The sequence below is a fragment of the Notamacropus eugenii genome, chromosome 1 (assembly GCF_028372415.1).
Source record: "Notamacropus eugenii isolate mMacEug1 chromosome 1, mMacEug1.pri_v2, whole genome shotgun sequence".
Classification (NCBI taxonomy): domain Eukaryota; kingdom Metazoa; phylum Chordata; class Mammalia; order Diprotodontia; family Macropodidae; genus Notamacropus; species Notamacropus eugenii.
The window spans coordinates 673,250,698-673,274,247 of NC_092872.1; the positions used below are offsets into that span (position 1 = coordinate 673,250,698).

The 23,550-nt window shown below is 37.7% G+C and overlaps 1 protein-coding gene across 4 annotated transcripts in view; it reads left to right on the plus strand.

The window, feature by feature from the left end:
- The window catches only part of ATL2 (atlastin GTPase 2), a 76,046-nt gene that overhangs the window by 9,867 nt on the left and 42,629 nt on the right, over window positions 1-23,550 (plus strand). Inside the window, exon 1 of one of the 4 annotated variants that reach the window (XM_072635834.1) lies at window positions 5,970-6,629. The exons of 2 other annotated variants lie outside the window; for them this stretch is intronic. In XM_072635834.1, coding sequence (XP_072491935.1) covers window positions 6,479-6,629 — 151 coding nt within the window. In that variant the 5' untranslated portion in view covers window positions 5,970-6,478. Of the gene's footprint in view, window positions 1-5,969; window positions 6,779-23,550 lie in introns of those variants that run through there. One more of the 4 variants, XM_072635837.1, reaches the window with a different exon arrangement.

The window sequence follows — 23,550 nt, forward strand, 5'->3', positions numbered from 1 at the left end:
GCTCCAGAACTCCTTGGATCTTCAAAACTTGGTCCTGTCCTACCTTTCCAGACTTATTAAGATCTTTCTCCCTTACTTTCACTTTGTGATCTATTTATGCTTGCCTACTTGAACTTCTTGGCTTCTTTTAGGACTCAGCTCAGGTTCTACGTTTTCCTTCCCTCTCTCTCCCTCCCTTTTTTCTTCATCTCCCAACTGCTAGTTCCTTCTCTCATATTATCTTTAATCTACTCTGTATATCTCTTGTATTATCTGTTATTTACATGTTATTTTTCCCATTAGAATTGTGAAGAATTGTGAACTCCTTGAAAACCTCATAACAGAGACTGTTTTTGCCTTTTCTTGTATCCAGTGCTTAGCACAGTGCCTAGCACATAGTAAGCACTTAATAAACACTTTTTGACTGAGTGATTCTGGACCTTAGTTCCCTGTTGGAGGATTGGATTAAAAGACTTCAGGGGGTCCTTCTATCTAAAATCTTAACCAAAATTTTTTTTGTTGTTGGTGCTGACTTAAACTAACTTGAAGAGATAAAACCTAAGAGTTAGAAGAAACCACATAAACCATTTTATCTAACTCATATTACATAAGGATTCAGGTAGTGTGGCATGGTGGATAGAAAGCCAGTCTTGAAGCTGGGAGGACCTGCTTTAGGTCCTACTTCTAGCACATACGCTTTGTAATCCTGGGCTTAGCCTTTTGGGGCCCCAAGAACTTCTAATACCAGAAAACTCAGACTTGCATCTGGTAGCTGGAATTTTTTCTTCTTGGAGTGCCTTATACTATTTAAATGTCAGCTCTATACCTATCTGGATCTGTAGTATATCGATCAAGCTTTTGTCTGATCTTCTAGTGAAGTAAGAATCTTCAACTTCCTTCTGTAACTAATTTTACTGGGAGACAGTTCTATTAAGAATTAAATTGGATTATAAAATAAACCCACATAAGTCATTGCCATTTCTCTATATTATTAGCAAAGCCCAACAGCAAGAGATAGAGAAATTCCATTTAAAATTACTATAAACATTATAAGATATTTGGAAGTCTACTTGCCAAAATAAACCCAGAAACTATATGAACACAATTTCAAAACATTTTTCACATAATTAAAGTCATATCTAAATAATTGGAAAAATATAAGTTGTTCATAGGTAGGCCGAGCTAATATACCCAATATTATTATCTATGACAATTATACCCAAATTAATTTACTTATTCAGTGTCATACCAAACTACCAAAAACTTATTTTATAGAACTAGAAAAAACAGTAACAAAATTAATCTGGAAGAACAAAAGGTCCCAAATGTCAAGGGAATTAATGAAAATGCAGGGGAAGGTAGTCTAGCTGTACCAGATCTTAAATTGTATTATAAAGCAGCAGTCATCAAAACTACTTGATAACTGGCTAAGAATTAGAGTGATGGATTAGTGGAATAGGTTAGGTATGCAAGATACAGTAGTCAGTGACTGTAGTAATCTACTGTTTGATAAATCCAAAGACTCCAGCTTCTGGGATAAGAACTCATTATTTTGGGGCAGCTAGGTGGTGCAATAAATAGAGCATGGGTCCTGGAGTCAGGAGGACTTGAGTTCAAATTCGGCCTCAGACACTTTCTAGCTGTATGACCTTGGGCAAGCCACTTAACCTCAGTTGCCTTGGCTTCCCCGCCCCTGCCCCCCCCCCCCCCCAAAGAAAAAAGAATTCATTATTTAACAAAAACTGCTGGGAAAAATGGAAAATAGTATTGCAGAAACTAGGCATAGACCAGCATCTTACACCCTACACCAAGATAAAATCAAAATGGGTACATGATTTAGACAAAAATTATACGCAAACTATGAGAGCAGGGAATAGTTTACCTGTCAGATCTATGGAGAAGGGAAGAATTTATGACTAAACAAGAGATAGTAGACATTATGAAATGCAAAAGTGGATGATTTTGATTACAATAAATTGAAAAGTTTTTGTACAAATAAAGCCAGTACAACCAAGATTAGAAGAGAAGCAGAAAGCTGGGAAACAATTTTTATAGTCAGTGCCTCTGATAAAGGCCTCATTTTTAAGATATGTATAGAGCTGAGTCAATAAGAGTACAAGTAATTCCCTAATTGATAAAATGATCAAAGGATATGAACAGGCAGTTTTCAGATGAAGAAACTAAAGCTATCTTTAGTCATATGAAAAAATGATCTAAATCACTGTTTAATAGCGAAATGCAAATTAAAATAACCCTGAGGTACCCACCTCACACCTACCAGATTGACTAATGTGATGAAAATGATAGATGTTGGAGAAGTGGGATAATAGAAACATTAATGCATTGTAGGTGGAGTTGTGAACTGATCTAGCCGTTTTGCAGAGCAATTTGGAACTATGCCCAAAGATCTATAAAATTGTGCCTACCCTTTGATCCAACAATTCTACTTCTAGGGCTGTATCCCAGAAAGATTATAAAAATAGGAAAAGGACCCACATGTACAAAGATATTTATAGTAGCTCTTTTTGTGGTGACCAAGAATTGGAAATTGATGGTTTGTCCATCAATTGGGGAATGGCAGAACAAGTTGTGGTATGTTAATGTAATGGAATACTACTGCACTATTAGAATTATTGATCAGGTGGATTTCAGAAAAACCTGGGAAGACATATATGAACTGATGCTGAGTGAAATGAGCAGAACCAGGAAAACATTATATACAGTAACAGCCACACTGTGTGATGACTTTACTTTGATAGATGTGGGTCTTGCCAGCAATGCAAGGATCTAAGACAACTCCAAGACTCATGATGGAAGATTCTGTTAACATCCAGAGAAAGAACTTTGGAGTCTGAATACAGATGGAAGCATACTATTTGTTTTCCTTTTCTCTTGTTATTTTGTTTCTTCTTTCTTGTTATTCCTCCCATTAGTTCTAATTCTTCTTTACATCCTGACAAATGTGAAAATGTTTAATATAAATGTGTAAGTAGAGCCTATATTATATTGCTCACCATCTTGGGAAGGGGTGGGAGAAAATTTAAAACAGTTTTATGGAAGTAAATGTTGAAAACTAAAAATTAATTATATTAAAAAATGTAAATTGTCTGCCCCTTCTCACTGCTCCTAGTTAAGCTCTCTGAGACCAGTAGATCCCTCTTTCATGTGACAGTTCTTAAAATACTTGAACATGGTCTCATGTCTCTTCCTTTTCTAATGAATTCCTTCCCCACTCCCCGCCACAGCTGCCCAAGTGATTTTCCCAGAGCACAGCTTTGACCAGGGCACTCCTAGAAGTCACAGGGAGTGATGACTTCTAGGAGCAAACATTTGGCTCCAGTCTATCTTTCCAGCTGTGCCCATCACTTTTACACACCGCAGTTTGAGGCCCATCTTTTTGCCTTGGAGCAGACTGTACCCTTTGCCTTGAGGGAATCTTAGAGTCCCAGATCTTCTTTAAGGCTCAGGCCAATCTTATCTTTTACATGAAGCCTTTCTTGATCTTCTTAGTTGCTAGTGCCTTCTGTACAAAAAATTTCAGATATTTATTTTGTATATATTTGGATATGTATATATCTCTTCTTCTCTCCCTCCTCCACCCTACTTAAGGTCTTTGAGGGCAAGAATGCTTTCATTTTTCTTTGTATTGTGTTATCTACTACATAGGCTTAACGAATTTGTTGGTTGTCAGGTTTCTTGTCCTCCCTAAGTCTTCTCTTTTCTAGGCTAATCACAGGATCATTCGTTTAAAGCTGGCATCCCCATTACCTTCAGCTACTCTTATGGAATGATCTTGGGGTCTTTCAGTATCTTAGTTGCTCTCTTCAGGATGCTTCCAGCATGTTAATGACTATTTTGGACTTATGGGGTTAATTTTAGGGGAGATGATGTCTTCTGTCTACTCCTGGCCATTTAGTAGCAAATGCTTTCTAAATAGGTGACTGTGTGGTGAGTTGGCCAACCTGCAAGAGAAGCAGAAAGAAAGCCAGTGAGCAAAACTTAGATATCCAGAAAATTAATTGAAAAATATAGCACTACCAACCAGGTTCCCATGATGATAGAGAAGGGTGCTGCAAGGCAGCTTCTTTGACATCACACTTAGCCTTTAATAGGTTTTTGTATGGGTGAATGTTGATACTCATGTAGGGCAGGCACATGAGCTGGCCTAGCTTCTAGGTTTTTATATCTCAAGCTTATATTTTGCAGTTATCTGCTTCATTGGTACTCAATCTGAGTCATAATATTGGACTCAACATAATTGACTAAACGGGCATCTGGACTCAGGTTTAGAAATATTCTCAATGGTCTTGAGTTGGGAGGTTCTATTCTTCTAGGCCAGATGGTGGTTATCTATAGACTTATTATTCTTGAGAGGGGGAGTAATCTTTTCCACATATAGCTATTATCAATACAGTTTCGTTCCTCTCTAAGAATTTGGACTGGTGTCTTGAGCTCAGGAAATAAAACTTTTAAAGCATTTAACAAGAAGGGTATTTAAAAATATATATGCTATTCTAATATAGGCATTTTCTTTTGTGTTTGAAATAATTTTGTGCAAAAATCATACAGGAATGTGTTTGCACTACAACTTTTAAAGTTTTCCTTTATCTTAGTTTCTGGATGGTAGTGGTACAAGTTACGGAATTTTGTTCTGTACCTCATATTGATGAGGAGACATGACAGGGAGCCATTATTATACCCTTCCTAAAATGTGATGCCTAGAACTAAATAAGGTTCTCCACATAATATGACTAGGATAGAAGTAAGCTCTTTCCCCTTAAAAAATTTAATATTATACTTATATGCTGCTGCTATGAATATAAACCCATGTAATAATTTAAGAAGTAAATATTACAAAAGCAGTGATTTGAAAGACTTTAAAAATATACTAATAGGAACTATAATATAATATTTGATCTAAGTGCTTAATTTAAATAATTGGTCATTTGATTGTAATTAAGGGAACAAGCATTCTAAAGTGTCTACTTACTCAGTTTGATAAGAATTTGATAATAATTGGAGATCATAGCAGTTTACAGGAATAATTGCTTATTTAATTCTTCGTTGGCTTTTCAAAAATACCTCTTAGGACCTGCACATATGTACTTAATGTTGTGGTTGTCGTGTCCTTGGTTTTTAAGAGGATCAGTGACATCATGGGATGGTGTCTTGACTCGTGAATGAATTGTATTTAAGTGAGACAGAATTGCACACAGACACCAGCCTCACTTTTTCAGAATCATTGATGTTTGGTGGTAAGACAAAAGTCTGGATGACTGGCAATGGCCCAGGATACAGTGGATGACTTCAGCGTCTTCAATGTCTGTCCAGGCTCTAAAGCTCCTCGGCACCTGCTTCAGCTGCCTACGTGACTGTTGGGACAAATCATTCTCATCTGCCCATTCCACTTCGGGGGAAGTCTTCACATGCTTGAGTAGAGATTACAGTCCCCCTCCCCCACTGATGGATTTGGGTCCTGTTGGTTACCCTCAACCTGGGTTAGCCTGTCTGCTGAGACAGTTTACTGGGATGTGCCTGCTGAGCATACCGTATAACTTTTTAGAGTCACAGGTTAAGAGCTGAGTGCCAGGTGGACGCCAAAGGTAGATGAGTAGCCCTGGAAAGCACTCAGCAGTGCTAGTCCTCTTTAAACACCCCACACCCCCTCAAAACTGATTGGAAATATATTTGAAGTGAAGGGAGTAATGCCTCTGTCATTTAATCATCTGAAGTGTTCACTGCCTTGTGATGGTTGGAATTCTAAATTGCTCCAGGCAACCAAAATCAACCTTTAAACGTCTGGAGTTGACTTTCCATATCTCTTTAGAACTGAATCTCCTTTACTTTTATTCTCCCTCCTGCAGAGAAAATTGTGGAAGAGATATTACTGACAGTATTTTGCATGACCAGGTTTAATATGAGGTCTCTACAGGTGTTGTTTGTTTTGCTTTTTTCTTCTGGGTGAAATATGTAGTCAAGCTATGAAGAGAAATTATAACATCCTTCTAAAGGAAATAGTCCTTTGAAAACAGTTGTTAGTCAAAGATTTTCAAAAAAATTGTTGCCTTTTATTAGCACTTCTTTCATTTTTAAATAGATGTGGCAATATGAACCATGCCATGGAAAACTTTTTATTGAGAGCTGAGAAGCTGTTAGCACAAAAAAACCTGCAGTCACATCTCATGAAGTGGCAGGTTGTTCAGTAGAAAAACATACAGTACAACTAGAAAATGTCACCTACTTTTCATGTTTCAGTTTATTTCATCCTACAATCCTTGTTCATATATATTCATTATTTGTATTGGTGTCTATGGTCTTTGAAGGCTTAGTATAGCTTCCTATCATGTTGTTATTTATTACTCTGTAGTAACTATACACACTTAATGGTTTATACAGTATTAAATGGTCATTTGAGCTTCCCAACAACCCTGTGAAGAAAAATCTTCATTTTAAACAAAGAAATGGAGATTCAGACAAGTTGAGACATATTTAAAGGCACATGACCTGTAAGTTACAGAACCAAGCCAGGAATCCAGATGTCTTCATTCCATATTCTGTGTTCTTTCTATTATATCATAGCTGGTTGGAACTGTGGATCATATCTGGACTTCATAAACTGGTCTGCATAGCATTAGCAGAAGAGTCAGGAGGTCATTGATTGAGTTAGAACACAGTTTTTTCCATTCCAAGTGTTTATTTTGAAAAAATGTTTTATTGTTGCCTTTTGTTTTTATGTCATTCATTTCACTGTATTTTAACACTCCCTCCTCTCTGGAGCCTTCCTGGTAACAAAGAAACAGTTAAGCAAAAGCAAATGATTGGGTCTGACAATATGCACTTTGTATCCACTATCTTCTACTTTATCAGAAGGAGGGATATGTGTTTCCTTATGTTATCTAGGACCATTATATAGTCTTTACTGGATCATTTTATATAATTTCTCAGTAGCTCAACTTTTTTTTAGTGTTGTGTCATTGATATTTTATGTGTTTGAATATATTCTCTTAGGTCCTACTTACTTTAATTAAGAATTAGTTCATGCAAGTCTTATCATTTTTCTTTGAACTCATTACATTCACATACTATGTTCAGCCATTCCCCAATAGATGGATACCCACTTGTTTTGTAGTTTTTTGCTACCACAAAAAAATATAGTACTTTAAAGTATTTTGGGGTGTGTGTGTGTGTGTGTGTGTATGTATATATACATATATATTTAGTGTAAAACAGCTTATTGACTTTTGTCACATAATAGTAAATCAATTCCTATAATGGTTAGATTAATTTGCAATTCATCCAATAGTATTTTGGTGTGCCTGCCTTTTCCCTACAACCCTTTTTTTTTTCCCATCTTTGCCAGTTTGATGGTTATGAGGTGAAAACTTCAGAGTTATTTTAACTCTCAGTAGTGATTTGGAACATTTTTTTCATAGTTCTTGATAGTTTGCAGTCATGTTGAAAACGGTCCATATCTGTTTACAGTTTCTCTTGTGGGAATATTTGCTGCAACCCTTTCCTGAGACCTGTACTATTTACTTCTCTCTCTCTCTCTGGTCCACTATTCCTTTTCTTTTTGATCTAACTATATGTTATCTATCTTTTTTGGACTTGTTTTCATCAAAGGATATGTAGGTGTCTATTGTTGAGGTTTTTGTAGGACAGGTGGATGGTAACAAACATAGAACATTGCTAGAAATGGCATTCTCCTTTCTTTGAGAAATATTTGCAATGTCAGCCCTCCCTCATTCAAAACAAAGTCAAGTGCAAGTCATGTCATCATTTCTCTGATGGCATGGACTTCTTCAGGAAAGAAGGACGAACACAACAATTTGCAACGTACAGAGCTGTATTAGTTGATTGTGAAAGGTGTAAGACAGGTAGTCATCCTCAAGGATCTTGAATTTTATTGGCGATAAGCTATGTATACATGAGAATTCATGTATATTGCTTTATATTAATAGGCCAAATGAGTGGCAGGCAGTAACTAATACAATGAAGAAGCCAGAGGAAGGTACCAAAGTTTTTGAGATTTGAGGAGGGCATGCTGCAGTCTTAAATGGTTAGCTCTGGACGACTCAAAGAATTGGGAAGATGTAGATGTTTTTGAGAGGGCAGGGAACCATACTGTATATGTACCCATATTATACATGTAGTACCATGCTAGGCTTTTAGAAGAGACAAATAATGATCTCTGCTTTCTAAAGATTTGTGATAATCTAAAAGGAATATTTAAAGATGTATGCTGTGTTTTTCTCGATAGAAGTTCTGCTTTGATAACTTATTGTGGGGTGGAGATAGACATGACTTTGAGGCTTCAGTATAATGAGTGTTTTAGCCACAGCAACTCTCTGAGAGAAAGCTAGAAAGGTTTCAGCCTGGACTCACACAGATGGAATAAATCATGGATTAAAGCTGTACTCTTTTTACTTAAACTTTTTGTCTTCTTACGGGCCTTGCAAGGGACTTTGCACAAAAGAGGTTTAACTAATGTTTGTTGACTGAGTGCGGTTATGATGCAGTGTAGTGATGTAATTCTCTACCCAGGGTACTGAGAAATATAATAGAGTATTGTTTTTAAAAATGAGGTCAAGGTATATTTCTGGATAATTTAGGGAAATCTCTCATCTGAATAATCTAGATATCTGCCTCAATTTTCAGCTTCACTGTGATTGGAGATTTGACCTTTTTGTTACTACCTTGGCATGCATTTAACACTTGAAAATTAGGTGCACACTCCCAAATCTCCAGATCATTATAGGGAAGAAAGAAGGGCAGGTAGGAAATATGGAGAAGCTGGATGTTGCTTTTTCCTCCTGCTGCTTTTTAAAACTGGAATTACTTTTTTTTTTAGCTTGATACTTAAAGGATACATATTTGTCTTCATGTTTGGCATTGCTCCTTTCTTTTTAAAGCTTGCTACTGTCCTAGTAGAAATTTTGTCTGATGTTTTAAGCCAAGCCTGGGGGATGAGCATATGATTTCTTTAACTGCTGCTATATCAAGTTGTCTGGGGGTGGGAAGATGTGGCAGAATGGAAATTGGCATCTTCTTTCAGAGCCTTGGCAGATGCTTTTTTTGATATTTGCTCTGGAAACCCTGATCTAACTTGACCATGGGTCTTTACTTTCATTTCTGTGCATTTCATTTATGCATATTTGTTGATGTGACATTGCCTGTAAAGCAGGTGCATAAATCTGAAAGTGTTGTTATTCAGCAAACATTTGTTTCCTTAAAGAAAGACTAGCCATTGAGAGGGTTAAGCCTACCAGTCTCAGCCATAATGATCTAATAGTAGAGATAGCACATTGACTTGACATAGTAGTTATTCACATGTAAGTCTCAAGTGTTGAAAGTGCCTTAGGAGTAAAAGGGAAGAAGATTCATATCGGGGAAAGTGAGATGGCCTTAGAATGAAGGAAAACTTTGGAGTAGAAGTAACATTTGAGCTGGAATCCCTAAGAATGGGTAGAAATGCACCAAATCTAGGAAGAGGGACGCAAAGAGGTGTGAAGGTTCAGGGACCTTTTTGACAAGAGATAGAAGCAGTTTGCCTGGAATAGTGACAAATAACTCTGGAAATAGAGGTTGTGGAAACTATAGGCCAATATTACAAATGAATAAGATGCAAAAATATTGACTAAAATATTAACAAAACAGCCTCAGCAATATATTCAAAGAATATTCACATTGACCAGGTAGTAATTACAAACAAATGTAGGAATGGTCTGACATTAGGATAACTATAAACATAAGACAATATCAATAACAAAAAAAAATGTAAATTACATGATTATATCAGTAGATGTAGAGACTTTTGACAAAATATAGTATTCATGTTTAAAAAGCACTAAAAAGCATAGGAATAAATGAACCTCTACTTACTATGATTAAGTCTTTAAAAATCAAGAGCTATTGTTATCTATAGTGAAGATATACAAGAAGTCTTTCCAGTAAGAGAAAGGTTAAAGCAAAGATGGCCTTCGTCACTGCTCTTATTTGCTAGAGTTCTAGAAATATCAGCTATAAAACAAAATTAAGTTGAGGTAATAGAAATGTGTGAGAAATAGGTTTTGAGGGGAATCCTATGAGTAAGAAAGCTAGGAAAGACACTTGTGAGTGTAAGAGTCTTCATTTTGTTTATCATCTTCCTCATTTCCATCTTTTCAAACACCTCTTCCTTTATTTTTTTCTTCTCTCTAGATCAACCCTCTTCCCTTTCCTTTTACTATAGGTAATCTCAGTTCAGTATATATCTAATCAAAGTAGTTAATACTAAGGTGGGAATGACTTGATTTAGTTTTCTCTGCTTTTGAATTTCTTTGGCTAAATGGATTCCCAGTTTGGACTTCTGGCTCAGAATTAAAGGTATGATTAGGAACAAGTCAGTGAATCCAACAGGATTAATGTGTTAATGTTAAGAAAATCTTGGTGAGGTCAACTAGGCTCTAACTGGTCCTGAAGTCTGTCTGTAGGGACAAGAAATCTTGCAGTCCCTTATTGAGATCTCTCTGGGAAATCAGAGAGTAAGTAGATTCTAGCTCTTTAGAAAGCTCTGAAGAGCAAAGACTTTGACTTTTGGACTTTTCAGTCATAGTTGTTGACAGAGAATGGCCTTTATTAGTTGTAATAAATATCATCAAAAAGAGTCATTTTAAGTTGATGAACTGTTGGGACCTGTTGGGATGAGCATAAGTTCAAAGGATCTTAATAAGAAGTATTCTAGTCAGATCTTCACTTTTTAGTGGACAGAAACTGAGGCACAAAGAAGTTAAGTGATTTCCTCAGGGTGACACAAGAAGTAAATAGTAGAGCCACGATTCAAACTCAGCCTCCAATGTCAAATCCAGTCTTATTGCTACATCATTAGCTTTTGGCAAAAAATGATGGATTTCTTCTCTCTCAGCCCTCATGTTGTCCAGAAAAACGTCAGGTTTCCTTGAATTCTTATTGCAACAAGTTTCTTGTAATGATTTTTAAATATTCGCTCCTTTTCACTAACTAATCCTCGTTGCACATGTACTATTTATTGCTAGGTCTCTTTTGAGCATGAGTAGGTAAAGGCATAATGGAAGATAAAGTACAGGAGACTTTTCTTCATTTGAGGATTCTTTCTTCTGGGTCTCACATATTCAAGTTTTCTCATTACCAATCCATATTTGTTTTTTTCTGAACTTCTTGGGTTTCAGACCTTTTCCAGAGGGTGGGCAGTACAGTACAGCATGCTTGCAATTAACAGTGCTTCTTGTTTTGCATGATTACTTGGAAGAGTGTGGCTAAGGAAGGCCAAGTATCCCTGTTTAAAACTATATATCTCCAAAAATGTATAACAAGTTGATTTTTTGGGGGGTTAATGATCTGTTTTTGGGTGTTGCAGATAGTTCTTAAGGGTGTTAAAACTGTGGGTCAGTTCACACCCCAATCTGGAAGTCTCTATTAACTAACTTCCGTGTTCCAGACATTTGACTAAGCCCTGGGGATACAATGATAAAAGTGACAGACCCGTCTCTCAAGGAGCTTACATTCCAGTTAGATAATATATAAATATAAATATGTACAGAACATAATAAAATAAAATAGGTTAGGGAGGACACTAGGTAGGAGAAGGAGTTAGGAAAGGCTTCATGAAGAAGATAGCTTGAACTGAGTCTTGAAGAAAACCACCAACACCCAGCTGAGGAGGAAATGTATTCAGGTATTGGAAACAGCCATTCCAAAGACACAGAAACAGATGATGGGGTATGGTGTGAGGAACAGTAAGTAGGCAGCAGGGCTGGGAGTGGGGTTGGAAGGAAGACAATTAAGTCAGAAGACTAGAAAGATTGAAGGGGCTAGGTTGTGAAGCTTTCCTGGCCAAATGAATTCATATTTGATCCTAAAGGTGTAATAAGGAGGCACTGGAATTTGAGTTGGGAGGAGGGGATATGCTTTAACATGCTCTGACTTGTGTTTTAAGGAACTGGATTTGGCTGCTATGTAGAGAATGCATTGGAATAGAGAGGGATAGGAGGCAGGAAGAGTAAATTTGGAGGCTCTTGCAATAGTTTAAATTAGAGGTGTTAAACTAGAGTATTGGCCATGTCAGTGCAGAACAAAAGATCTTATTCAAGAGGTGTTTTGGAGACAGACATGACAAGATTTGACCACTAACTGGATACTGTGGAGTGAGAGAGGATTGAGTGGAACATGGAAGCCAGGTTGCAGAGGGTTTAGAGGAGAACAAGTGGAAGCACCAAGAATTCATTCTCTCCTCTTTCTGTCTTTATTGTGAGTAACAGTGGATCCTTACACTTAAGGGATTTCTTCTTTCTTAGAAGCCTTCTTAGATGTGGTCTACTGGTTGTGTCATTTAATACTATTGTCCATTCATAGGCTATTGGTTTTTTTTACCTGAGGTTTTAGTCATAACATCCCCCCCTTCCCTCTAGTCTTTTCTCTTAGTAGAATAGTTACTTCTCCTGGGAAGAAAATTATTCTTTGGTTTAAAAAAGCAATGGAGCAATGGTTAGAGTAATGTTAATGTTCCTGAGGGAAATTCCTTAGATGTTTTCCTCATCACCTCCAAATTTTCCTGTACCTTGGGTCTGTTGTGCTAAAGAGTAGTAGGTTGTGTGTGGGGATGTTCTGTGATGTGATATAGATGACAGCCTCTCTGTTTCCTCCTGTAAAAACAGAAAGGAATGGCTTGGGTGATTTTAATAAGATCGTTTTCTGGTTGAATGCCTCTCTCAGCAAGCATATCACTTATAATTCTGTGTGGCAGCATAGGAAAGGACAGAGAACTCATTGAATCTGGAGTCAGAAAATCTAGATTCAAATAAAGCCCCAGAGTTTACTACCTGTGTTAGGTAACTTCTTCATCTGAAAATGTGGAGGTTGAATTAGAGGATATTCAGAGGCCATTCCAGTTTTGAATCTGTGATCCTGTGAGCTCTCTTTTTCCATTCTAGTGTCAGTAACCTTTCTTTGTATTTGTAGACTATTTCAACAGCCTCCTGACTGGACTCCTTGCCCCTTGACTCTCATCATTCCTGTTATTCTGTACAGCAAAGTCAGATGAAGCTTCTGCAATTAGAACTAAAATTAGAAGTGCAAGCATCTGTGCTTGAGGCAAAGATCACTAACTAGTATACATAGTATATGAAGTATTGTCCAGTGAAGTCAGCAAGTAGTCATTAAGCACTTAGTGTGTGCTCAGGTACTGTGTGACTTGCTTGGGATATAAACAGAAAGGCAGAAACTCAATCCTTGCCCTCAAGGAGTTCACATTCTAATGGGGGAGATGCCATGTAAACAAATATATAACCATTATTCATTTTATACACACACATGCATATATGTCTACATACACATACGTATATGCTTATGTGTATATGTAGAATACCTACGTATATGCACATTTATATCTGTCTTCTCTCTACACATATACATACACGGAGTATGAATGAAAGGGAGTAAGTATAAGGAGACTGTAAAGGTAGGAAGGGTTAAGGTTGTGAAAGTCTTTAAAAGCCAAACTGAAGATTTCATATTTGATCCTATAGGTAATAGAGAGGCTTTGGAATGTACTGAATGGGGGGAGGGGGAGGAGTTGACATGATAAGACCTACTCTTTAGGGGAGAAAGGAAATAAGTTTATATAGTGCCCACTATATGCCAGGCACTGTGCTAAGCACTTTTTACAAATATCTCATTTGATCTTTGTGACAACCCTACAAAGTAGGTGCTATTACAGTCTCCATTTTAAAGTTCAGGAAACCGAGGCAAGCAGAGGTTAAGTGACTTGTCCAGGGTTACATAGCTAATAAGTGTCTGAGGCCAATTTGAATTTGAGTCTTCATGACTCTGGGCCCAGTACCCTGTCTGTGGTACCACAATTTGACAGTTGATTGAAGGATGAGCTGGAGTGAGGAGAGACATGAGGTTATATCAGTAGGCCAACTATGAAGTGATAGGCTCTGTACCAGGGTAGCAATTGTGAGTAGAAAGAAGGAGGACATATATTTGAGATGTTGTGAAGGTAGAAGTGACAAGCCTTGGTAACAGATTAAGTACTTGGGGTGAGTGTGAGTAAGGAATCAGTGATGACACAGAAATTGTGAGCCTGGATAGTTGGGAGGATGATGGTGCCCTCAACAATAATTGGGAAGTTTGATAGAGGGCAGGCAGGGTTTGGGAGAAGGATTGTGAGTTCTATTTTGGAAATGTTGAGTTTCGTCTAGATGTCTCCGTTATACCAGTTTGAGATGCTCAATAGGCATTTGGTGATGTGTGATTGAAGGCCTGGAGAGAACTTAGGGCTTGGATAAATAGATCTGAAAGTTATCTGGGTGAAAATGATAATTGAATCCATGGCAACTGATGAGCTCACTAAGTAAAATAATACAGAAGAGAAGAGAGCCCAGGACAGAGCCTCAGACAGCTGCCGTAGACTTGATCTCTCCAGCAGAAGAGATTGAGAAAGTTTTGTCAGGTAGGAAACCAAGAGAGCAGTGTCATGAAAACCTCGAGAGAGGAGAATATCAAGAAAAAGAGTATAATTGTGTTAAAGGTGCAGAAAAATCAAGAAGGATTAGGGTTGAGAAAAAGCCATTAGATTTGGCCTTAAATTGAAAGATTGGTAACTTTGGAGACAGCGATTTCAGTTGATTAGTAAGGTCGGAAATAAAGTTACAGAGGATTTAAAAGTGAGGAAAGGAAATAGAGGCACTGATTGTAGAAATCTACTTAAGGAGTTCAGCCACACAACAGAGAAGATAGAAGACCATAGGCTAGCAGAGATGGTTGGATGTAGTGTTTTGTTTTTTTTTTTTTAATAGGATGGGGAAGATATGGGCATTTTAGAAGGAAGCATCATAGATTGTAGGGATAAGGAAAGATTGAAAATTAGTGAGAGAATGGAAGGTGGAGAGGGGAGAGGAGAAAAGGTCCTGCAAGGTTGATACCTCCATGTGAAGGGGCACTGATCTCAGGATAGAGATACAAAAGGGAACAGCTGGGAAGAAGCAGACTATCTGACAACTTCCCATCTTAATTAATTATCCTAGTTAACTAGGTACTAGGTTCCTAGAGTTGACCTGACATAGTTTGAGAGCCTGCTCAAAGCCAGAAAGACTCAGGGTCAAGATCCCACTTCTGATATACTGGCTACATGACTTTGGCAAATCATCTAATATCTAAGACTATAAGGTGCAAATGCATGCTGACCTGCATTGGTAGAGGGAGTTTTCTTACCTAGGAGTTCTCTGTATCTATAAATTACAGGTGTGTTATCCTATCCTTATTCCTAACAAGGTGCTTAAAGTCTGTTTTTGTTCATTATTGGCAACTGGGAAGTGGGGGCAAAGTATCATCAACTCCAGTAATGAAGAACTTTTGGGAAGTGTCTGAAAGAGGACTTGAGTTGATAATATCCCCACCTTCTAAAAAATAAACAATAACCCTCAAAAGTAGTTCTGGGATACAAAGAAAGACAAAAATATGGTTTCTGCTCTCAGGGATCTTACATTCTCATGGGAACAGGGGAGGAGAAAACACATAAGCAATTAGGTATATGGGAGACATATGCAGAATTAATGGAAGACATTAGCAACTTATAAGATATCCTGGAGCAGATGGGATTTTGGCTGAGTTTTGAAGGAAGTCAGGGAACCCAAGATGTGGGTGAGTCATGAGTGGGGAATCTGTGGCCTCAGGGAAGCAGGCTTCCCACTCCTGAGCATTCCAGAAATAGGGGAGAGCTAGTGCAAAGGCATGGAAATGGAGCCTTGCTCAGTGTCTGGGTCATTCAGCTTGTGCTAAAGTTCAGGCTAAGCTGGAGGGGAATCACATGGAATCTGAGTCTCACTTTAAGTGTCAGAGGAGGGGCTAGAGCCCAGGTCTCATGAGTTTTAGGGTTTTCGGGTGATTTGTTAAAATTTGACATTCTGAGAAAGATGATTGTACAATGCTAGGTCCTCTGGCCTTTTGATTTCCAGTAAGCAACTGAGGGAGAGGGCCTACAGTGAGATCTTGTATTCTTTATACTTGATAGTCAGTTATGTGATTTGCTGGGGCATATCACTTGTAAAAAGCCTTATTTGGCCACTTGTAATATTCCCTTTAAAGATATTTCTTAAAAATAAACAAAGCAACATATGTTTTTTAAAAATTTATTTGTATTTTTAAAATTTTAATTTAATAAAAATATTTTTCCTTTCCATCCTTCCTGTTAAAAAAGAATAAGCAAAACAAAAATAAATATCCATAAATATTCATAGTCACACAAAAGAAATTCCCACAATGGCCATGTACAAAAATACATGTTTCATTTTGCACCTTGAGTCTGTCACCTCTTTGTCAGGAGGTCAGTAGCATGCTTCATCATCAGTATTTTGAAATCATGACTGATCTTTTTGCTGGTCAGAATTTTTAAGCTTTTTCAAAGTAATTTTTACAGTGTTGTTATTGTATGAATTATGCTCCTGGTTCTGCTTATGCTTCCCTGAAATGAATGGCTCAATGAATGTGTTTTCTTTTTGCATCAGCAGTTTCAACCATCCTCCTCAAAAATTGTCATAAGGGGAAAAAAAACATGATACAATGGCTATATATCTGATAGTGTAGACCAGGGTGGGAAACCTGCTGCCTTGAGGCCACATCTAGCCTTCTAGGTCCTTGGGTGCTGCCTTTTGACTAGCTCCAACTTTTACAGTACAAATCCTTTTGTTAAGGGGATTTTGTTCTGTGAAGTTTAAATTCAGTCAAGGGGCTGTACATGAGGACCTAGAGTACATGTGGCCTGGAGGCTTCAGGTTCCATACTCCTGGTGTATGGAATTCTCACAATTCTTATTCTGTCTGCTCTGAGGGAAGAGCTGTACTTCATTATCTCTTCTCTATCTTGGACATGTATTTTTTTAGTTACTCAAGTTTTATTTCTTTTGACTGAACTTTCACTTTTCATTGTCCTTGTGTATATGATTCTGGGTCTGCTTGTTTTGTGTTAGTTGTAGATTATTATAAAAAATCTGTTATAGATGGAAAAAGGCATAGGGCTTGATAGTTTTGATATTCTTCCAGCTGTGTTTTTTTCAGTGGTAATAAAATATGTGACCCGCTTCTCACCCTAGTGTCTTTTGATATTCTTCTCTTTGGATATTTTTAGAATAGTTCTTTTGATGCAGTCATGATTGTCTTATCCTCTAACGTATCCAGTATGGTCACAGTCCAGTTGCTATTCTCATCTTTGTTTTCTTAAAATTTTTGCAGATATTTTTCTTTTGTTTTTCCAATTTCATCCCTAAATGTTAAGTACAACAAGCATTTATTAGATGCCTACTCAGTAGACCAAAACCCCAACAAATCAAGCCCTGAAAGAGCTTACATTTTACTTGGTAGAAACAGAGAAGTATATGCAGTACATTTTGGGGGATTTGGAATTAGGATCAGCCTCTTGAAAGTGGTGCTTGAGTTGAGCTTTGATGGGCAGTAGGAATTTGAAGAGGACAGGTGAACATTCCATGCAGAGTCACAGTGAGTGAGAGGCAGTAGGTAGGGGAGTTGTGTTTAGAGAATAGTAAGTTCAGTCTTTTGCCTGAAATCTAGAACATACCAAAGAGAGTAGTGTGAAAGCAGTGTGGATGGCTAGGTTAAAGCTCTATTTTTGAAGGACTTTAAATGCCAAACAAGAGTTCATATTCTATTCTATATACAATGGGGAGCCAGTGCAGCTTTTTAAACTGAGAGATGATAGACCTGCACTTTAGGACTCTCAATTTGGCAGTGATGTGGAGTGTGGATTGGAGATGGAAGGGTCTGGAAGCAAGGACATCACTAAAGAGACTATTAAAGGAAATCATGGTGGTGTGTGGTGGGAGCCAGAATTAGGATGGTAGCCAGTGTTAGATATGTGGAAATAGAATTGATGTGATTGGCAGGTAACATTGTGGAGACAAGAAGAGAGTGAAGAATTGGGGATGACTTAAAGGTTGCATTCTTGAGTATTTGGAACAATGATGGGATGATTTTGCTTAAATTGGGTTTCTTGTGTAAATCAGACTGGAACTGACTTCTAACCTGTGGATGGTGGGAGCTGAACAGAACAGGCTACAGACAGGAGAGTCAGGAGTCAAACAGAAGTTTAATTTCAAAGTGAGGGAAAGAGCTTATGAGCAAGGAGGGAATCTTGAGGGACCTGAAGTAATGTGGGGAGATCTCAGTACTTACACCAATGTTTGTGCAGTGAAAGGTACCCCTGACAATGAGGGGTAACAGCAACAGTGTGACAATTTTGATTCACAGCGGGGCTTGGTGACCAGAGGCAATACCTGGTGAGGGTCAAAGCAGTATGATAATTATGTGATTTTGCCAGAGGATAAGATCATCCAGAGGGTTAGTGCAAAGGATTGTTGTTATGCCAAGCTCAGGGCACAGCTTATTTGCTGGGCCTTAGCTCTGGAAAACAGGGGTGGCTCCTAAAATCTTGATACTTGCCAATCTTTCTTTAAATTTATTTTCTCCTTTACTTCTACTCACTGTTTATAATCTTCCATCCTTATATATGAGATTTTGCAATTTATATTCTATGCAGTTATTGTTCTTGGCTGCTTTATCTTAGCAATTGGCAAGGAGATCAAATGTTTGCTGACTGTACTGATTTGTAGCCTTTTTGGTCTCTGTTATTGCCATTGACGTTCATGGGTTAAATTTCTGTAGAAACAGTTATAGTTGTTTTTTCTCATCCCTTCTCATTGTGTCCTTTTCTTATCCATTTACCATTTTTTATTGTTAATGATTTAAGTCAGATTGGGTCACTTGCATGACAGATCATTTTCTTTCTCTTTTTTAAATTCAGTTTTGGTGTTTGATTCTATGTCAAGTGATGTTTGACTGTACTCATCTGATTCATAGATGACTCCTACATTAGTAATCAATAATTTGTTGTCAATATGGAGTGTTTCTTCTTTTTCCCCCTTTATTATTTATTTGTAGTGATAGTATCTATTCCTATTCCCAGATTTTTTCTTGAAATATTTATGAATTGTGAGAAATATCTGTGGAGTCTGCAGACTATCAGCATCTCATTTTGTACTCCTGAACTGCATTTTCCGACAGTTTCTGTTGTCTTCTTCTAGGCCCCCTTTTGCATCAAAATCACCAAGTATCAGATGAAGCGCTTACTGGTGATAGAAAGATAGAAACAAAGGCAAAAAGCAGTCCCTGTTCTTAAGGGGTACATAGTATAATGGAGGAGATATCATGCAAGCAACTACATTTTAAACAAGAAATATACAGGACACATTGGACTAATGAACAGAGGAAAGACATTAGCATTAATGGGGATATGGAAAAGCTTCTTGCAGAAGGTTGGATTTGAACTGGGACCTGAAGGAAACCAAGAAGTCAGGAGATGGAGATGAGGAGAGAGAACATTCTAGGCATGGGAAACCTCCAGTGAAAACACTCAATCAGAAGATGGTGTAGCATGTTCCAGGAAGGGTGAGAAGACCTGGATCTTTACCTGGAGGTGGTAGAGTATGTGGAAGGGAGTGACGTGTGAGAAGACTGAGAAGAAGGAAGGGGCCAGGTTATAAAGGACTTTAAATGCTAAACAGGTTTCTGTTTGACTCTGGAGGTAGGAAGGAGCCACTGGAAGTTACTGAATTGGTGGGTTGGGAGAATCAGTTCGACAGCTGAGAGGAAGATAGATTTCAAAGACCTTGGGGCGCAAAAGATCAGCCAGAAGGCTTCTTCGGGAGTGCAGGATGTGATGGCAGCATCAGAGGAGAAAAGGGGGCTTACATGAGAGATATTAGCAAAGCTGAAATGACAGAATGTTGCAGCAGTTTGGATACTAGGATGATTAAAAGAGTGAGGGGTTGATGATGCCAGTGGGTTGTAAGCCTGGGTGACTGGGAGGATGGTGGTATCTTTGACCAATAATAGGGAAGTTAGGAAAAGAAGTGGGGAGGGTTTGGGGAAAGATAATGAGTTCAGTTTTAGACAGGTTGAATTTAAAATGTATCTATTTGTTGATATAACTGGGGAAAGGTTCTTATTAAGTTTGTAGATTTTTTTACTCCCCCCCACCTTTTCTACAGCTGATGTTACATAAGTTGAAATTTCATTAACGCATTTTTTTAAATACTTATCTTGAGCACTGTGGTATAATATGAGCATTTTATGAATGTTTGTCATTGACTTTTGATGCAGAATTATAGTATGACAGGTAGATTTAAGGCTGGAATGGATCTTAGAAGTCGTCTAGTCCAATACTCGTACTTTACAGATGAAAGGCTCAGAGAAATGATAACTTTGTCAAGGTCACAGGTAACTAGTGATTGGATCTGGATTTGAAAAAAGCTCCTTTAACTCCAAACGCAGTGGCTTTTCTATCACTCTGTTTTCTGATAAAACCAACTAAGCAAACTCCTTTAAATGCCTTTCTTGAGAATCTCATGGATCATTCTTTTATTGATTTACATCTTCTTTTTGTCTTTTAAAGCAAAAATATCAACATTGATTTTGATCTTGTTGAATTTCTTCAGTAGTTTTCACCATACAAGGATCTAAAATATAAAATATTTAAAGTATCAGTAGTCAATGTTGTGAAAATGTCTAAACACTCGTGATTCTTACCCCCTTTCGTCCCTCTTTTCTGCTGTTGAGGACCTTCATGTGGAATATTAGATGTGTTTTGATGAACTGTTTTCATTACTTCTTGCTTCCTGATTAGCTCACCTCCTTTTCTAGGTGCACATCTCACATAATAGGTTTAGATAATTCTTAGGTTTCTCTGTATAATTGTTTGTTGGTATCATATTCCAGCCTTTCCACCTGTACTATACGTATTTGTATTGCTCTTTGGGTCATCACTTTTCATTTCTTAGGATTCTCTTATTTCCACCGTTTGTGGTTTTTAGACCACTTTTCCACCCAGGTGAGAAAAATATAAGCACTACTTTTAAAGACCCATTTGTATTTGATGAGAAGTCAAAGATTTTATTAGTTTTATTTAATGTTTGGTTTTTTTTTATTCTCTAAAATATATAAACACCTAGTTTTTGTGCCTCATTATTTTGTAAGTGAGAATAGCCAATTCAGTTTTGTGACATCAAGGCTGGTTACTATGGTAACAAAATTGACTTAAAGTGGGAAGAAGCAGATTAGTATGAATTTTCTCCCTCCTCTCCCCCACAAAAGATTTTTTGGGGAAAATTTCATGATTCCATACTTAGGAAGGAAGGAAGGAGAGTATTCAGGTTACATAGTTTTTAATAAAACATTTTCAAAATCCTTAATGATGGTTGTTATGCTTCTGTTCATGGGGCAAGATAGTAATGAACATCAGCATTTTACAGTTCGTTTATTACTGTTCTCCTACTCCATGCTAAGTTCTCTTTGGGGAAAAAAAAGCCTTAAAAATTTCATACAGTGTTTTTATAATAAAACCAGATATTGTCTGCTCACTAATCTTTCCATTTTTTTCACCTTACTGGTGTGTTGCCACCAAGACCAAAAATTTGGTAGCATTTATTGATTATTTATCGATTACATACAAAGTACTCTGAGCTAGGTCTTAGAAAAAGTAACTTACCTTCAACTTAACTTTAACTTGCTGCATGTAGCTAGAATCCTTCCTCCTCCCCCTTATTTCTTTCCTTTTTGTTTTCTCTTAGCATTTAACCAGAAATATTTAGAAAGCCCCTGTCTAGCACTTTGCCATGGGGAAAAGTAGAAAAATGGTCCTGAACATTTTGAAATACTTTTGTCTATAAGGAGGTAGTTAGGTGGCGTAGTGGATAGAACACTGGGTCTGGACTCAGGAAGACCTGAATTCATGTGTGGCCTCAGACACTTAACTAGCTGCGTGACCCTAGGCAAATCGTTTAACCTCTTTTTGCCTTAATCCACTGGATAAGGAAATGGCAAACCTCTCCGGTATTCTTGCCAAGAAAACCACATGGATAGTATTAGGATGCTATGGTCCATGGGAGTCACAGAGTTGGACATGACTGTACAGCAACAACATCATTTTCTATAACCTCTGCTTCTGGGATCAGATTCTAGAGTCAATTAAAAATTTGAAATAATGAGTCAGGAATTATCAAGTGTTGAGAGTATTTGCATATTCAATATCAAAATTCCTTTCAGTTATTATTCTGGGATACCTTAAGTTTTTGTTTGTTTTTGCCATTTCTGTAGTTTTAAATTCTATCTCTTATGGAAATTGCTAAAAAAAAACTTGTTTAATTATGTCATTCACTTCATCAGTTGTATGATGCTGGGCAAGTCACTAAAATTTGGTATAGAATCTTAGAATTTAGATTTAGAAGGGACCTCAGTGCCTATCTAGTTCAAACCACACAAAGTTGTTGTTCAGTCATTTTCAGTCATGTTTTGAGTCTTCATGACCCCATTTAGAGTTTTCTTGGCAAAGATACTGGAGTAGTTTGCCGTTTCCTTTTCTAGCTCATTTTCCACATTAGGAAATGACTTGCCTAGGATCGCACAGCTAGTTAAGTGTCTGAGGCCAGATCTGAACTTTATCCACTGAGCCATGTAGCTGCCTTACCTGTAATAATATATTTGACCAGCCTTTTTATTCAGTCTTTATTTGAAGACCTCTGAGGAGGGGGAGCCCCCTACTTCTTAAGACAGTTTTTGGCCAGCTTAATTGTTGCAAGTTTTTCCTTGCATTAAGTTTAAATTTGCCTCTATTGTAACTTCCATTCATCACTTCTGGTTCTTCCCTTTGGGGCCAAGTGAGCAAGTCTTCCTCATCGCCATGACAGCATACTTGAGCACAGATAACCTGTCTCTTCTGAGTCTTCTTTTCTCAAGACTATCCATGCCCAATTCCTTCAGTTGGTCCTCTTGTGTTATGAGCTAGTGATGAAGGCGCTTCACTATTCTAGTTGCTCTCTTCTGGATGCCCTCCAGTTTACACTGTCCTTGGTAGACCAGAACTTGGTATGTCAGAACTGAACACAACTTTGCCTGTGAGATCTAACAAGGGCAGAGTATAGTGATTCTGTCACCTCCTTCCTGGAAGTTGTGCTCTTCTTAATGTAGGTCAAGACTGCATTAGCTCCTTGCTTGCCACATCACACTGTGGACTCATTTTGAGTTTCCTTGCAGTTCACTAAAACACCCAGATCTGTTTCAGAACTGCTTGCTATCTGTACTTCTTCCGTCTTACAATTCTAAAGCTAATTTTTGTACCTTTTCGGGACTTTCCATTTATCTCTGTTGAGTTTCATCTTACTAGATGCAGCCCAGTGCTTTAGCTTGTCAGGGTCCTTTTGGATCCACCATCCACTGTGTTACCTGTTTTATCCAGCACTGTGTCATCTGCAGATTTGATGAGCATACAATCTATGCCTTTTGGATATCCAGGTCATCAACAGCCAAAAATAGATTCTTGTACTGGAGACCCCCCTCCATACTGCCGTTGTGGCAGTACTTTTTAACTGCTACTTTTTTGAGTCTGACTGTCCAGTTGATTTTGAATTGATCTGGTTATATTATTATCTAGTCCCAGTTAGTCATTTCTGTTTCTTCATTTTCAGGGTAATGGTTATTCTCCTTTGCA